Genomic DNA, 18173 nt, shown 5'->3' with positions numbered 1-18173 from the left:
GGTCTCCACCTAGGAGGGGCAGGGCTGCAAGTGTTTCCCCATCCAGACCCATCTTCCCTTTGACCACACTACATGGACTTCTCCTGCTCTGCCCCTGACTAGGCTGACCCCAGCCCTTAGCACAGAGGTGTGCTGGCCACTGCCCACAGGAGCCATGCACCTGTGAGGCAGACAGAGCAGAAAGACCTGTGGCTGAGGCAGACCTGGTTCAAGTCCCAGCTCTATTTCCTCACTGCATGATGCTTTCTGCATCTGAAAATGTGGCCCATTGTATTCACCTCACAAGGCCTTGATGGGGCTTAAAGCGCGTGATTTAAACGTGGAGCAGTCCTTGCCTCAGGGCTGTTGAGGTTGTCAGGTGCTCAGTCTTGTCGGACGCTTTGTGACCCCATGGACTGCAGCACACCAGGCTTCCCTGTCCATCACCATCTCCCAGAGCTTGCTCAAACTCACGTCCATTGAGTCAGAGATGCTGAGATGGGCATTCAAAGTTCTCGTTTGCAGAGCTGAAGAATGCAATCCACGAACCCGCAGACACTCACGGTAGCAAGTGGAGGAAAGTACAAAGCTCTCAGCATAGACACTGAGAGGGGGTAAAAAGTACCCCCAAGGTAGGACTAAGAGCAGTCTTTATATCCTTCCTCAAATTATTCTAACCAATTATTATTCTAACCAATAATAACCTTTATTTCTAACCAATCAATTTAAAGTCAATTTAAACCAATCAATTTAAGTCAAGATACTTAAAATCTTTATGGTTTCTCTTGATCCTTGGATTAAGTCACCACCCTCTTTCATGCCCTCTGGCCATTTTACCAGATGTATGGGCCTAAGATTAATGATCTTTAAGAATTTTCCACAGTTTGTTGTGATCTGCACAGTCAAAGGCTACCAGACCACCTGCCTCCTGAGAAATCTGTATGCAGGTCAAGAAGCAACAGTTACAACTGGACATGGAACAACAGACTGGTTTCAAATCGGGAAAGGAGTCCATCAAGGCTGTACATTGTCACTCTGCTCATTTAACTTATATGCAGAGTACATCATGAAATGCTGAACTGGATGAAGCACAAGCTGGAATCAAGATTACCGGGAGAAATATCAATAACCTCAGATATGAAGATGACACCACTCTTATGGCAGAAAGGAAAGAAGAACTAAAGAGCCTCTTGATGAAAGTGAAAGAGAACAGTGAAAAAGTTGGCTTAAAACTCAACATTCAGAAAATTAAGATCATGGCATCTGGTCCTATCACTTCATGGCAAATAGATGGGGAAACAATGGAAACAGTGACAGACTTTTTGAGGGGGCTCCAAAATCACTGCAGATGGTGACTGCAGCCATGAAATTAAAAGACGCTTGCTCCTTGGATGAAAAGTTATGACCAACCTAGACAGCGTATTAAAAAGCAGAGACATTACCTTGCCAACAAAGGTCTGTCTAGTCAAAGCTATGGTTTTTCTAGTAGCCATGTATGAATGTGAGAGTTGGACTATAAAGAAAGCTGAGCACCAAAGAATTGATGCTTTTGAACTGTGGTGTTGGAGAAGACTCTTGAAGAACTGATGTTGAAGCTGAAACTCCAATATTTTGGCCACTTGATGCGAAGAACTGACTCATTTGAAAAGACCCTGATGCTGGGAAAGATTGAAGGCGAGAAGAGAAGAGGACGACAGAGGATGAGATGGTTGAATGGCATCACTGACTCGATGGACATGAGTTTGAGTAAGCTCTGGGAGATGGTGATGGACAGGGAAGCCTGGCGTGCTGCAGTCCATGGGGTCACAAAGTCTTCTCCAACACCACAGTACAAAAGCATCGATTTTTCGGTGCTCAGCTTTCTTCACAGTCCAACTCTCACATCCATACATGACCACTGGAAAAACCATAGCCTTGACTAGACGGACCTTTGTTGGCAAAGCAATGTCTCTGCTTTTTAATACGCTGTCTAGGTTGGTCATAACTTTTCTTCCAAGGAGCAAGGGTCTTTTAATTTCATGGCTGCAGTCACCATTTGCTATGATTTTGGAGTCCAAGAAAAAAGTCTGTCACTGTATCCATTGTTTCCCCATCTATTTGCCATGATGGGACTGGATGCCATAATCTTTATTTTTTGAATGTTGAGTTTTAAGCCAGCTTTTTCACTCTCTTCTTTCACCATCAAGAGGCTCTTTAGTTTCTCTTCATTTTCTGCCATAAGGGTGGTTATCTTCATATCTGAAGTTATTGATATTTCTCCTGGCAATCTTGATTCCAGTTTGTGCTTTATCCAGTCTGGCATTTCATATAATGTACTCTGCGTATAAGTTAAATAGGCAGTGGGACTTCAAAAATGTCATTTCCTTACCCTCCTCCCTTTGGGAGCCAATATCCAGGAAGCAGAGAATTAGGCAGGATGAAAACATCCCCAGGCCTGGAAGGAAGCCTTATCTGGCTGCTGACCACAGTGCATGTAGAGATAACCCTGAGGTCAGTGACCCAGCCTGGGCCAGGAGGGGCTCTGACATTCCTGCACTTAAGCAGTCTGGGCTGACTCCACACTCCGCCCACACTGAGCTGAGTGAGCCGAGTGCGCCCTGGCCACCAGGCTCGGCCCAGGGGCAGAAGGAGCAGCTCATGGAGAGTGGGCAGCTGGCGGGCAGAGCCCCTGCTCCGGGCTGCGGTGAGTCCCTTGACATGGAGGACAGCCCCTTGCACCCCCAATCAGGTGAGTTGGGCTTGGACGGGCAGGGAGAAAGCAGGGAGGAGCATAATATGGGTGTCACCGTACCCCACCGCTGACACCCCAGTGCCACCTAGCTGGTCGAGCTTTCTTTTCTTAGTAACTTCGGGCAGACTCATCCATCTCCCAATCCTTCCACCTTCTCAAAAATCCAGCAGAGGATGGGAATGGAAGGGTAATGGTCGCCCAGGGAGAAATGAATTTGCCGTTATAACACACAGATGTTACCTCTTTATTTTTCTTAAACAATCGGCGTTTTCCAAAAGCAATTTAGAACAGCTTATAAAGAAGAGCTTCACAATAAGGTTAATAGTAAATAAGACATGGGAAGTCGTGGCGTGGGGTAAAAATAAAGTAGAACTTAAAGTAGCTCAGCTGGTAAAGAATTCGCCTGCAGTGCAGGAGACCCCGTTTCAATTCCTGGGTTGGGAAGATCTGATGGAGAAGGAATAGGCTGCCCACTCCAGTATTCTGGCCTGGAGAATATATGGACTATATGGAGAATATATGGACTATACAGTCCATGGGGTTGCAAAGAGTCAGACACAACTGAGCGACTTTCATTAAATATATTTAGTAAAGATAAGATAATCATGAATATGGGTCTGACTCATCCTAGTCGCCATGGTAAAAAGGGAAATAGGATCAGCAACTGGAAAGGAAAATGCATACTAGTCTTATATTTTTTTCTTAGAGCTTTATATAATAGGCATTGAGCATTGTGAGAAACAGGTCATTTACTTCATATTTCTAAAAATTCAGAAGCAGATGAAATCAGGCTATTTGGCTCACAAGAGCCTTTGAGAAAGCAAAGAGAATGGTATTAAAGCACCACACCATCAGGGTGAATGCATATTCCAATACGGGTTTTTGATGGTCAGACTGGCCTGGGTGTTCAGCAAGTTGTCCCTTTCCTCACCTGTGTTGTAGACCTACATTTCTCAAACTTTAATATGCATGCAATCTCTGGCAAGTCTTTTGAAAATGCCTTTCTGATTTAGATCTGGGGTGGGCAGTTCTAAAAAACTCCCAGGGTACCACGTGTACCATACTTGGAGCAAGGAGCTAAAAGCCCAGACTTCTCTAGTTGTGCACCTATGCGGTTTCCCCAGCTGAAGGTAATGCAGTGCTGCCGTAGTTCCCACCAACCACTGATGTCCAGTCCCAAGCCATGACTCCCGGCTCACGCAGAGACTAAGTACCCACCATGTGTCAGAGCGCCTTTAGCAAAATGGCTGTTCCCGCCCACCCCTCCCCTAAAAGCACCTGCCTCTAGAACCTTCTTCATGCTCTTGTGCTGCCACAGTTAAATCTCTTGTGGATACAGCCTCTCATTCCACTGAACTCAGAGAGCTTCTCCTTTGGAGAGCTCATGTTGCAATAGAGGACTAGAAGCAGGGCGAGACTTACACCAGAGTGCCAAGCCCTGGGTGCAGGGGCAGAGAATTGAGGGCCCTGTTAGCCACACCTTATAATGCCTTACAACATCGGCTTGAAATAACCCACGACATGAAGGAGGCTGTAAGCTTAAACCCTGGGCCCTGAGCACACTTCTGCAGCTTACCTCCCTTTCCAGGGCCTGTCCCCCACAGCCCGCCCCATGCCTGCAGCAGCTGCCCCACCTCTGCGTGGTTCCAAGACTTTATCCACAAGGTCATCATGGAGGAAGACACAACCCCTCCATTTTCCCTTGAAATCGCTTCCCCGAGTTGCAGTCCCGCTCCCTACCTCACAGAAGGAAGCAGTTCCCTCTGCCCAGAGTCTTGCTTTGGGGAGTCTCACCTGGCCTGGGCTGGGCAGGGGACGGCAGGGGTGCCTTTCCTCGGGCCGCAGCCCAGCCTGAGCACATCCAGGTCCAGGTGGCCTGGCTCCGAGCCAGGCTGTCAGAATACATCTTGCACATGGCTTCTAGTGACCATCTTGATTTAGTAGTCAATTAGAGTATTTATTTTGTGAAATGGATGTGTTCTGTCCAAGCTTATAAGTGCTGGATCAATCCAAGAAGCTGAGTCTGAACTATGTCCTTCTCCTCTCTGGGCCAAGTAGGAGATAAACCTAGATTCTCTTCCTGGATCCTTTCATCTTCTAAGCCAAAGGAGTAGTAGCCTTGTCTGCAGGAAAAAGAGCAATCTCAGGAGACTGACATGCAGGGCTCCATATCCAGATACCCAGCAGTGCATGTACTGAGCACCTCCTGTGTGCCCGCAGTGCTAGCTCTGGGGCAAGCAAAGGAGACCAGAGGTGGGTGGAAGCCCTGGGCGAAGCTTCCCAGAGATGCTGGGAGGTGCAGAAGGTTGAGAATGGCCAAGCATTCATTCAACAGCTGTTTACAGAGCACCAACTATGTGCCAGGCTCTGATCCAGGCACTGGGAATACAGAAGTGAAAGAGGCAGATAAAACTCCCTGCCCTGAAGGAGCTTACATTTCTGTTTGAGCACATTAATGAACAGCAAACAGAGAAGGTGTGTCTTATAGAGTGTTAGAAGGAGAAAAGAGGGCTTTCCTGGTGGCTCAGTGGTAAAGAATCTGCCTGCCAATGCAGGAGACATGGGTTCAATCCCGGGGTTGGGAAGATCCCTTGGAGTAGAAAATGGCATGGGATTACTCTTGCCTGAATAATCCCATGAACAGAGGAGCCTGGCGGGCTACAATCCATGGGGTTGCAAAGAGTCAGACACGACTGAGTGACTAACACACACTAGAAGGAGAAAAAGGCTAAGTGAAAAGAAATAGGGCAGGGTACCCAGATGAGGGATGCAGATCATTGGGTGAGTCTCACAGAGGTGATGTTATTTCTCAAGGATCCAAAGGAGGGAGGGAGAAGGCCTGCGTGCCAGTGGGGGCAGAGAGAAGGGAACCAGAGACGAGGTCCGGCTGGGCCTGGACGCCATAGAAAGGACGTTGCTTTGACTCTGAGACCAGGGAGCCAGGGGCAAGTTTAGAGCCAAGGAGTAACATGATCTGACAAATGTCTCCAAAGGATGGCTCCAGCCACTCTGCCCTTGGCCTGCCCGTGGACACGAGTCTGGCACAGAGGAGGTGCTCAACCAATGTCAGCGCACCATCCTCCCTCCCAGCTCAGGAGATGGCTCCCCTGCTTCCGGGAGTCGGGCTCCAGGAAACACCGATTCAGCTCTCACCCACACTAGGCCCCACGTCAGGTGAGACAGACGGGCCGAGCATCAAAGGCCGACGGCGTGGACCGTGCTCTGCCCACCAAGGCTTGGCCTCAGCGGGGTTCACCTCCCTCCCTGTGCCTTTCAGGCCCCTCATTGTTCTCTTGTGCACGTTCATGCTCCACTAGGACATTCCTCTGTGCTTCTCTGCTGCTCCAGCCTTTGCTCTCTCTCCAACTCATGGGGAGCCCCTCAGAGGCCTACCAGGTCTCTTTGGAAGGATGTTAGATCCTTTGAGAATATTGGAAGAGCTCTCAGCGTCTCTATTTCCCAAGCTGCATCTCCTTGTGCCCCAACTCCTCTGGAGTAACAGGAAGGGTCCTCAGAGACCCTCATCAGACAGAACAGATATTTAAAGAGCACCTACTGTGTGCAGAGCACCATGTGAGGGGCACCAAAGAAGGCTACATGCTCGTTCCTATTTCCCCAAAGGCACTGCAGAGGCAACTTGCCATCCTAGGGCCAGAACCAGGCATGGGGTGACTGTGTCCCCAGCACTCGGAACACTGATACAGTGCGGTTCCCTGAGTGTGGAATGCACAAAGGACCTATGAGAACTGCCTCCAGAGCTCAGAGAGGATGTTTTCCTGGGGCAGGGTGGGACAGGAGGTGGTAGAGAAGCTGGGCCTCAGGGTCTGGCAAAGCAGAGAGCTGGGGCAAGTGGGTATTTTATGCAAGAGGAAACCTATGGAAGTGAGGAAGCGCCAGATGCTGGTGAAGTGAGAGGACGGAGGACAGGACTCTCATCCCGCCACCTGGCCAGAGCTCTGCCTCTCCCCCTCATTGCTTTCCCTGAGGTCTAGTTGTGGGGCCATTCCTGAGGCCCAGCCCCCTGCCTTTCTAGTCTCCAGGTTCAGATAGCCCCTCCCTGGGACTTATCTCCCCAGAACAGCTTGGGATCCTGGAGTAATTTGAAGTTCTTTATCAAGGTCTGGCAGAATATGTCCTACAGGACTAATCCAGAGAGAGTCCCAGGGGTCAGGTAACCCCATGTCAGTCTCCCAGAAGATGCGCGACATTGGTGCCCCACAACCATCAGATCCCCCGCGTCCTCACCTGTGGGGAATGGTGGTCAGCAGTCCATGATGTGAGACTTCAGGTGAGAAAGGGCTTCAGATGAAGGCGCACACCTCTAGAAAGCTAACTGAAAGACACCCTCACCTCATACCTGACTCTCGGCTGTGCTGGGAGGCCACCAAGATGGGGGAGTGGAAGACAGCGCCCAGAGCTGGAACCCGTCTGTCTCAGGGCAGGGTGGTAGTCTCAAGCCCAGGAAGTCTAGATGGGGAGACTAGCTCCCTCCCCAACTCCCAGGCCCTGGAAGGGAGGACTCTGAAGAAGGGTCAGAGGTCTGCGCTAAGGGTAGACCAAGGACAGAGGAGCAACGGAAGCATGGAGGCCTGGATGCAGCCTCGTGGAGAAGGGGGCCTCTGCGGCTGCGCCCCTTGCAGGATAGAAGGAAGCCAGGTTGAACAGGTGCCTTGGCGTCGACTCCCACCTGTGTGAACTTGGCCTGCCACTTGACCTGGCATTGTGAAATGGACGTGGATTTGAGGTGTCCCTCGGATGAAGGGAGCCAGCCGGTCCCAGAAGTTACTCTGGACTCCAGACGCCCTGCTGGTCCGGGTTACCAGTTGCCCATTTTAATGAGGGAGATAGAGGAGCAGATCCGGAAGTTTAGGAACATTAGGCCGGGGGAGAGGAGGGTCGTTCGTCCCTGGCGCCCACCGCCACCGCTGGAGCTGCAGGACCGGGGAGGCGGGGGGGAGAACCAAGGACCCTGCAGCTCCCCGATTGCGGTCCCGGGGGAGGTGGCCAAGCCGGATAAGCAGCAGCAGCCGGCAGGCGGGCGGCCTCCTCCCCCACAGGTCCGGCCCCGCGGGCGGGCGGGGCACCGGGAGAGGAGGAGCCTCCGGGCCGGGCCACCGCCTCCGCCGCCGCGGACAGTCTGCTGCCGCCGCTCCGAGCAGCGGCGGGCCTGAGAGGTGAGTGACCCCTCGCCCAGGTCGCCGCGGGGCTGCGCCCTGCCAGGGACCCCGGCCCCGGAGGCTGCCCCGTAGCCTCCTGCGCCTGGGCCGCCCCACGCATGCAGGAAACCTGGGCGACTGGGACCCAGCCACGTGTGCCCGGCGGCAGCGAACCCGGGTCCTGGGTCCTCCGCTCCCTCTGTGCCTTCCTTCCCAACCTCGTGCGCCACCCGAGGTGGGCAGGGCCGGGTGCGCGCGGCGCCGGGGTCGGGACTGAAGGGACCGAGCTAATTCCCCGGGATGCTGCGTCCCGCGCCCCACCCCGCGGACCCGCCGAGTCCACCGGTCCCCAGTTCCCCGCTGCTCCCGCCCGCGGTCTCAGGGGAGCGCCGGAGCGGCGGGCGGGATCTTCTCGGCAGGCCGCCCAGCCCTGTGGCTGCCCCGGGCGGGGCAGGCGGCAGGGGCGGGGGCTCCCGACCTTGACCAGGAAGAGGCTGGGCTGACCCGTGTCCTCTGCCCGCGGAGCTCTTGCCTGGCAAACTTACCGGTTTCCCCGAAATTGGGGGCAGGCTGCCCGGAGAGGCGTGGTTGGAACTTTGCTCACTCTGGGATAGATGAAGGGGAGGGTACGACGAGTTAGTATGTCCTTTGAGGACCAGGAGGCTGGGTCCTCGGGGAAAATGCAGACAGGTCTTGTTGGAGCCCCGGCAGAGGGCTCTGGGGAGAGGCCCCAGAGGTTTCCAAGGCCGCCTCTGAGACACAGGCTGCGGATAGGGACCCTGGAAATACAGGGAAGTATTTCTGTCCATCAGAGTCCAGTGATGATATGATTAATAGCAGAAATTTATTGTGCATTATCTACACCAGAATTCTTGCTTTGCACACGGTATTCCAGTTAATCCTCAGTATGGAAAGGCACCATTATTATCTCATTTAAGATGGGGAAACCGAGCCTCAGGCAGCATGGGTATTTTATAAGGATACACGAATACTAAGTTGCAAAAGTAGGATTTGTACACAGAGTTATCTGACTTGAGAGCGGAGAGGATGCTACTACTGGGAGAGACAGGTCAGGCTCTCAGAGGATTGTGGCAGACTGAAGAATCCCAGGCTGGGGCCAGAAAACCCACAAGACCAAAGAGTCTTACCTGGGTGTGCCCCTAGGTCACCTGCATGGTTTCTTAAAAACAGAGATACCCAGGTCTTCCTTGGTGGCTCAGTAGTAAAGAATCCACCTGCCAATGCAGGAGACCCGGGTTCAATCCCTGGGTTGGGAAGATCCCCTGAAGAAGGAAATGGCAACCCACTCCAGTATTCTTGCCTGGGAAATCCCACAGACAGAGAAGCCTGGCAGACTACAGTCCTTGGGGTCACAAAAGAGTCAGGCACGACTAAGCGACTAAACAACAACAAGGGCCTACCCACAGCTGGCCGAGTCCAGTTCTGCAGAGTGAACTCCCCTAGCATCTAGTCAGGACGCCTGGAGGGCTGAGACCATATCTAAGTCATCTCTACCCTCATCTGTATCCCCAGTGGCCTCCAGAGGGGCCAGCTTGGAGCAGGTGCTTTTGTTACCAAGTACAAGTTCACTCTGGTCTCCATACAACATGCCAGTTAACCGAGAGATGAGGTGTTGAAGCAAAGAATATGACTTTATTTGGAAAGCCGGCTGACGGAGAAGATGGCAGACTAATACCTCCAAAAAACCATCTTGTAGGGTCTGGATGCTAGGTTCTTTTATAGAACCAGAGAGAGAAGCGGTGAGGAACTAAGACAAAAAAGCAGAATAGAGGCAATGAGGAAGTAAAGTAAAAAAGGCCATCAGTCTTGCAAAACATCTCTGGGAATGGCCAGCCTTGGGAAAGGGATATGCTATTCTCCTCTTTCTTATAGCCATTCACTGGTGGACAGGATCAGATTGTCTCCCTGGGAGCTGAATAAGGGCGCTCTAGATTAACAGTCAGGCAGAGGGACAGGGTTCTCTGAAGCAGGCCCTAATGTATGACTATAACAACAAAAGTGATGAAAAGCAAGTCAAAGAACTAGATCCAACATGGAGTCAATTGACTCTCCCCTACAACACTTAAGCAATGTCTGATGGATGAGTGGACTTCGTGGGGCAGGGGCTATCACTGGGATAGAAAAGTTTTCCTGAAGGAGGCCTTGAATGATGGATAAGTGACCTCAGCCAGGCCTGGGGAAGGAAGGCCTGGAGTTGGCATGTGGTGACCCTGGCCTCAGAGTTTGCGGGGAGCTCAGGCCAGGCCATTTGTTCATTGGAGGGTTGGACAGACAGCCTCAAGCTTGCTGAGCTCCCCAGGACCAGACCTGGTCACACTGGGACCATAGGTATGCCCTCTTTGGCCTAGAGATGCCAAACAGATGAACTCCTCTCCCCTCCATGTTTTCTGTCCTTAACTCAGGGCCCTTGCCTTGCAGGATATATCAGAGTGTTGGGCAGGGCTTCAGATAGTTAAAAGGGGAAATGCAAGGACTAAAGTCCATAGCTGCAAACCTGAGCAGTGGAGTGGCTGACTGAAGAGGAAGGTGCCTGGCTTTGCAGTCATCACAGCGCTTTAACATGTGGCCTGAAGCACGGCCTCCGTTCTCTGAACCTGCTTCATCTATAAGGCCTTGCTAAGGGCTTGGGACCTGGTATTCCTATAAAACAGGAACAATAGTGCCTGCTGGGGGAGGATGCTCTGTGATAGTGCTGAGGTTTAGGAGTACCATAAATATCAGACCCCTTCCCATTCTCCCAGGGTTTGAGTGTGAAAAGCAGCTGGGAACCTTACGGGCTCATTGCTCCTCTTGTCTGAGCCCCTCTGTTCACTAGAGCATGGTCTCCATGGTCCCCTTCTATGTTGCAGACCTGGTCTTGAGCCCAGGCCTGAATTTAGTTTGGGTTACAGAACTTGGAGGTGGGAAGGCAAGGGGTGGGGGCAAGGCACAGTAGGTGGTTTTCAAACATTTGGCTACAGAAGTCTCACTTCCCCCCGTCTGTGCCCCACCGCTGGGCCCACCTACTTGTCCAACCTGATCTGCCATTCCCAGACCTCTGCATGTCAGCCCTTCGTGGCCTTGGCGTGCAGTGAGCACCACTTCATAACTGAAATGCAATCGTCATCATCAGTGAATAGTCAGCTTCCCACGTGCCAAGCATGTTATAGGTGTGAGCACACTTGAACCTTCCAACTGTCCTATGAAATAGACAGTGCTATTCTCCCAGCCTTGTGACTTTCCCAAGAACACATGAGACTCCACTCTTTTGACACCAGATTTGTTCTCCTAACCACTGACTATAACTGCTTGTCCAAATTTTGCCTAATTGTTTCTTCATTCAACATTTACTGAGCACTAACTTGGTGTCAGGCACTCAGGACCTGGTTTGAGTCCCACTTCTAGCAGGATGAGTGTAGGTTGTCGTTTATAATCACACGAAAACCAACACCCTCCACGTATTTCTGAATATGAGTGGGGGCACTGAGGCTCAGGTTCCACAGCTAATGCAAGGAAGCCAGGATTCAAAACCAAAGATGGCTCCTCCCTGAGCTGGAGCTATTGACCACTGCCCTGGCGGGATCAGTGGCTGCAAATTTATGCAGAGTCATAAACCTCTGCGTTGTCTCTTCAACCCAGAGCAAAAGATTTCCCCCGTCCTCAGGTATGGAACACTGTCACTGGAGAATTATCTGATGCTCAGCTCTTTCCAATAAGTCTGTCCTCATCAGTCACCATTGTCATCTGGCAAAACGTGCAACAGGTGAGCCCTAATTGGTCTGCAATCAGGCAGTAACTTCTCACTCCCGCTTCTGCTTAATGAGATCCAGATGGGGTCGAAGCACAGTGCACATTTTTAAGCCTTTTAGAGCTATCCAATTAGGAGATTAAACTGTGAAAAACCCAGCCCCAAGACTATCAAATCAGTCAAGGTAAATGTAAAGGAGTTTGTGGGCTGGTGAATGGGCCTCCTAAGTCTTCCGTGGGGAGCAGGCTGTCTTGGTTCAAGTGCAGACCGTATGTTTCCCAGAGCCTGTGTGCCGTCTGTGATGGGAAGACCCATGACTATAGCAACCAGCGCTTCTGGTGGCTGTCAGGCTGTGGAAAGGGGAAGCCTGTGATTTGACCAGTGGGCTTGGAGGTGACAGCATGCCCTGTGTTGATGTGAAGGTCTCTCTGAAGGTGAATTACTCAGGGCTCACAGCTGAGGATGTTAAGGGGCTTCAGGTGGCCCTGTGAGATGGGCCCTGCAGGTAGATTGTGTGAAAGACAGGCTGGCCAAAGACAGTGCCTGTGGAGTCACCCCAACAGGCCTTTCGAATCAAATGGGTCTGTGCCAAGCCCAGGTGCCCAGCCAGACGTGTACACGGGTCAGTATTGCACAGATACGGTGGGGTGGAGGTCTGGCAAATGAGCCATGACCTGCTGTGGGGCTGAGCCTCTCCTGGAGGTCAGAGCAGGCCCTTTGTGGGTGTCTGTAGAGAAGGCTCCACAGTGGCTGGAAGTCAGGTGGCCTGGAATTTTTAGGGAAGAAACAAGATGTGCTGAGCTGGGTGGCCAAGGCTTGTGATGAGAGTTCAGGGGGTGCGATCTGGGAAAGCCCTGCCCTCCTGGCGTTCCTAGATTAGAAGGCTGGAGATCTGACTGCTCTGTGAGTTCTGGCTTGGCGGCCTTTGTCCTCTCGTGATTTTGCTGTGAACTTCCCTTGTGGCCCAAATGGTAAAGAATCCGCCTGCAATGCAGGTGACGGGGGTTTCATCCCTGGGTCAGGAAGATCCCCTGGAGAAGGAAATGATAACCTGCTCCAGTATTCTTGCCTGGGAAATCTCATAGACAGAGGAACCTGGCGGGTACAGTCCATGGAGTCGCAAAGAGTCAGACGTGACAGACCGAGTAATCGACAACAACAGTTTTGCTACAGCTCTTCTAGAACATTCAGATCGGGCATGGCTCTGTGCGACATGTGATGGGAGGGGGAATCACAAGATTGGGGGAGCTCAGGACACAGCTAGGGGCTTGGGGAGAACCCCAGGGGGAGGGCATCACAGCTGGAACCACGGAGGTGCTGCTCATGCCTGGAGCTCGTGCCTGGAGGGTTTGCTTTCAGAAGGAAGTGAGATTTCCTGATGGCAGCTTCCCCAAGGAGCTGTGTAGGTACACAGGAGTGAGCCCTCGGGGAACTTACAGTCAACTGGGAACCCAAATGACGATAGGAAATGCTCCTAGGCAGAGGAAGAGAAAGAGTCCAGGGCTGCATGTGGCCGCGGCCCACAGCAGAACACAGGCCATGTGTACAAAATAGCGGTTCTAAGATGCAGGTTTGGGAGCTTTCATTCCTACTGTCTTACTTAACCGTCAGAACAGAGAAGGAAAGTAGCCTGCCCAAGATCACATAGCTGGTACGTGGTCAAACCTGAATGCACGCCTAGATCTGTCTAACTGGATCCCCCGTGAGGACAGCTGCTTCTGTACTCAGAATGAGGAAGATGGGTGGGGGGCTGTGGGGGCGCATGGAGGTGCCTTGCATGCCCAAGGGTTCAGACTCGATCTTCAGGGAAGAGGAGTGTGAATGCACAGGAGGATGCAGACTTCAGGTGGAGGTGACGGCTCTGGCGGAAGAGGGGAGCACGGGGACTGGGAGGAGGGGCGGCAGATGACTTGAGCAGGGGAAAGTCAGCCCGTGCATTGCTGGGTCTTGGCTGGACTCTGGAGACATTCCACAGTGCCCCTCCCTGCCCACAGGGTGAGACAGAGGAGCCTCAGCAGAGAACCATGCAGGCCCTGACCTGTTGCTGGTAATAAGAGTAAACCTGTCTAGAGACCAGGGTGTGTGTTCTGGTCATCAAAGGCACAGATGCCCCTGCTTCCTCAGAGCTAGTTTCCCCAAATCACCAGTTTTCCAAGTTGAAAATAATCCAAAGGACTTGTCAGAAGACTGAACTTGGCATAGTCTACTTCAGGGATACAAAAGCTTCCACACCTCTGGCCTCCCCCTGTGCTGCTGGTGTGGGCTGGCCTCCAGGGTCACTGCACAGGCAGGCCTTCCCCGTCCAGGCTATGTCCTCTGAACAGTATTGTCTTTTTGTCTGTCCTTCTGTCTGTCTCCCCACTGGAGAGAGGCACCAGCTAGCTAGTAAAGACGACTGTGAAGCCTTGTTGGCACCGAATATAGACAGAATTATCACTAAGCCAATGACAACCACAGTGATTGCAATAAATTACCCCCTGCAGCAATTGGTAGATTTCCATTTTCTGCAGCCATTACGTTTGGCTTTGTATCTGAGAAGTAAAGGCATCTCTCTCTCTCTCTCTCTCTCTCTCTCTCTCTCTCTCACACACACACACACGCACACACACACACACACTCCTGTGGTGAGGCAGTCTGCCCCACGTTGGATGACATTTATTCATTTTATGTATCCTGGGTTCTGCTGGCTGTCCTGCCTCAGTTCCTGTAGCAAAGAGACTTGAGTCTGAGCCACTAATTATCACCAGGGAGGTTTCCTCCCTGAACAGGAAGTATCAAGCCAGAGCCACACGCTCGCAGTGCACTCTGAAACCAAGCATCAGTCACTGCCCCGCTCACTCCCTGCAGCCGGGAACCAGAGTCCCTGGCAGTCCCACGCCTTCTGAGCATCCGCCTGAGTTCTGTCTTCCAAGCCGAAGTCAGGCAGCTTAGGTCAGGGGGAGACCCCAGGGAGAACGGGTGGCCAGATCACAGTGGGGCTGTCGAGGGACGCGTGCGTCAGACCCTCGCATCGGCTTGTCGTGGGTGAGTCTGGTTAGAGGGTGCAGAGCCCCAGGGCCTGGGCAGCATGTGGGGCCCTCGCGGCAGCCCCTCCAATCCTGGTCGGCCGGACTGTGCCCCAGCGTCCCGGGGAGCCCCCGTTTTAGAACTGGCATCAAGAGCACCATCTGGTGATGTTCTTGCCACAGTGGGAAACCTGATCATCTGCACAGGAGGCCAGGAGCCTTTTCAGAGTAAAGGGTTCAAGCAGTTATCACATACAGTGCCTTCAGTTAATATGAGCACCGGCTTTGTGGGCTCTGGTGTGTTAAAGGAAAAAAAAGGTTAATGTTTATGATATATTTCTGTGGAAGGCAGGTCCATTTGGGAATTGTAAATTTTACTTATTAGGAACCACTTCTGGGTTGGTTTGTCAGAGAACTGCGGCTGTAAGTAGTCGAACCAGATTTTTTTTAGAATGTTTCAAAAATCTAAATGTTTGTAAAAAGCCCTATAAATTATTCATTCACTTCTGTTTTGCAGGCGGTATGGTGATAAACCTCTCTTTTCTGTCCAACCAAACTTGCACATATGTGTCTTTGTGTGTGGACAGGGTGGTGTGTGTATGCATGTGCACGCACCCCTGCTTACTGTTATTCTCCTCTGTAGGAACTGCTCAGCCGTCCTTTTAAAAATATAATGATTTTTTAATGACGTCTAAATAATGATTCCAGGCAGTATTACAAGAAATATAACAGTAAAATGTTTGTTAGAGTCCATCAGAAAGGGAAAATGCCCACAGAAAAAAATAGAAACGCACCAATTAGATGTGTGTGTCTGTGACCCAGCTTTTAAACCTGTATTTGAGATGGCCTCTTCTATGCTATCTCCTGTCAGGTCAGCTGTGAGGGGTTGCGGGGGGGAGCTAGACACAGGTAGCACCTCCTTCTTGCCCCCTGGACCCCTCAACCTGAGATGAGGGAGGGAGGGCCGGCGCTGCTGTGGTTTAGAATTGAGGACAGAGCGCAGCCCTGGATTTGCAGAAGCAACTTCAGAATGAGAGGTTGGAAAGTATGAGTCTGAGCGGAGGGAGAGCAAAGAGGAAGCTAAGACCACCTCAGAGCCCCGTGTAGACCAGATGACTGGCTATTACTCATGCCCATGTCCACGAGCAAGACTGGATGGGGCCAAGGCAAGAGCCATCTAGGGGCCTTCAGGAAGTCCTAACTTGACCTCGGTTTTCTCACCTGTGAAATGGAAGCAGTGATACCCTGAGTGTACAAGTCCACAGTTAAAGTCTCTCCAGCGTGTGAGTCAGAACCCACCTCATCGTCTCTTCTTTGACTCCTGATTGTTGCTGATGTGGCATGTGCCAGACACTTGCTGGGCTGTGACCTCCGAACTGCATCTCAGTAGGGAAGGGCTGGCGGACCTCATAGCCCCCGGGAGACCGGGATTTCTACATGACGTGGCTTTAGGGGCAGTCATGTGGAGGGAAGGAGGAACTAGGGGACTTCCCTGAAAACCATATCTGTTTGCATAACAAGTAGCCAGCTTGGTACTTAGATTGTCTCTTTCAGATTTACAAAATGGGAAAGATTTTGTAGGAGCTGTTATTCACTTTACCAGACTGGGAAACGTGAATTATTCATATCAAAGTGTATTCATTTTAATATTAACATTAGCACATGGGCAAGGATGATGGAGATTTACGGAGGCTGGGAACTCTACCACCATCCACCCCTTGGGCCTCTCAGAGAAAGTTCCTACCATTATATGCTGGTTCCATCCTGTTAGCATGCTGCAGGGAGCCAAGGGGACCAGGCGAGGGAGGTTAATCCCGCCTGGAAGAGGAGATAGGGTGAGGGCTTCACAGAGGACTGGCCTTTCTGCTGGACCTTGAATTTTGTCGTTTGGAAGGAAAAGACTTTTCAGGCACAGAGATTAAGCCTGTGACTTGATCAGGAAAAAGCATAAGGAAGGATATCCAGAGTCAAGACCATGGGCCAGGTGGGTCTTGATTGGGAAAAGCCAAGGAATTCATCTGCCAGAAGCCACAGCTGGGCCTCACCTGCCCCAGGTACTGTTCCCTGATGGAGACTGGGCAGATCGCTCTGAACAGTTGCTACCTCCTGGCTCAGAGATTCATGGACCCTGGAGCCATTGGCCCAGCATACCTGAAGCCTCCTTCCCTGGGTTTGTCCTTACCAGGCTGCACCCTGATGTGCCTCAGATGTGGTGTTTGGTTTCCTACTTTGGCCAGAGTTGCATGAGTCAAACTGTGTCATTCTGTCTCTCTGCAGTGGTTGAGTGCAGCCATGCATTAGTCTTCTGTGTGACTAAGTTCATCAAACAGTGAAATGTCTGGCCAGTTCTAACAGTATAAGCAAGCTATAGTAGGAATTCGAAACTCATCGTATGATTTAATCCCCTCCGGGTGGAGGAGGACCCCAGCTAGGTTCTGGGGTGAACAGCCAGGGCTCACTCCCAAGCACATGCCCTCGGGCACAGAATCTAGCAGTGAAGTCATCCAAACCACAAACACTGATTGAGCACCTCCGTGGTGCTAGGCCCCAGACCAGATGCTAGAGACCCAGAAATGAGTCCAGAGTGGCCCCTAGTCAGGTGGGGTGATAGACAGCAAACCGGTATGTGTAGTCAGTGGTGATGTGACAGGAGTGCAGACTGAGTCACAGAGCCAAGATCTCTATCCTTCAGGGCCCAGGAGGAAGCCAGGAGGTGCTCCCAGGACTGCCTGGACCAGTTCTTTGAGTTCTCAGAGACCTCTAACAAAAGTCAGAGTTCTGTGTGAAGCTGGCCTGTGGCAGGTGGTTGAGATGGAGTGGCATGACGACCGTCCCCACACACAGCAGTTGGAGACTGGAGGCTGAGTCCCACAGTCCCTAAGAGTACAGAGGATGAGGCCCCTGAGGGTCAGGGTCAGGCACCCCAGAGGCTTCCTGGAAAAGGTGGCCCATCAGCTGGGCAAAGCCAGGAAACATGCACCCCAAACCTGAGAACCTGGCCATGTGAGGCAGGCTGAGCTGCTTGGCAGAAGTCTGGGGACCTGCCCCTTCCCTTCCTCTATCCTCCGCAGGGGCAGGGGAGCCTCCAGGGCCAGGTGGGCCCATTTCTGGATGTGCAGATGTGCATCATGGCAAGGGGAAAGGGTGGAGGCAGCAACCAGCCCCAAGACCCATCTGGCCCCAGGAGTTGCAGCACCAAGTGTCCCTGGAAAGCGAGAAGCCATCCAGCCCCCATCGCTGAGGTGGCGGATTCAGTTGCCACTGCCTGACAGCCTCCAACCTGGCTGGCTTAACCAGTCCATAGGGAACTGGCTGCCTCCACGTGCCAGCACCCTGGCCTCACTGGGCAGAGGCAGGCCTTCCTCCTTGGCTCCCACAGTGCTGGGCACGCCCTCATTCAAGCACTTTTCTCCTGGCTGCGGGGCGTAGCCGACCTTTCCCCTAAGAGCCTCAAGCGGACAAACCGTCTTTTTAGCCACCTGCCAGAACACTTGGAGAAGGAAATGGCAACACGCTCCAGTGTTCTTGCCGGGAGAATCCCAGGGATGGGGGAG

General features: G+C 52.1%; 1 protein-coding gene across 2 annotated transcripts in view; it reads left to right on the top strand.

The window, feature by feature from the left end:
* The first annotated feature begins 2581 nt into the window (after positions 1–2581).
* STEAP3 (STEAP3 metalloreductase) overlaps positions 2582–18173 on the top strand; it is a 52337-nt gene continuing 36745 nt past the window's right edge. Inside the window, exon 1 of one of the 2 annotated variants that reach the window (XM_043487905.1) lies at positions 2582–2707. In XM_043487905.1, the coding sequence (XP_043343840.1) occupies positions 2617–2707 (91 nt within the window). In that variant the 5' untranslated portion in view covers positions 2582–2616. Of the gene's footprint in view, positions 2708–7767; positions 7885–18173 lie in introns of those variants that run through there. The other variant, XM_043487907.1, reaches the window with a different exon arrangement.

The sequence above is a fragment of the Cervus canadensis genome, chromosome 15, assembly GCF_019320065.1.
Source record: "Cervus canadensis isolate Bull #8, Minnesota chromosome 15, ASM1932006v1, whole genome shotgun sequence".
NCBI lineage: Eukaryota > Metazoa > Chordata > Mammalia > Artiodactyla > Cervidae > Cervus > Cervus canadensis.
Note: the sequence above shows the minus strand (reverse complement) of the source record. Positions and strands in the feature narration are given on the sequence as shown.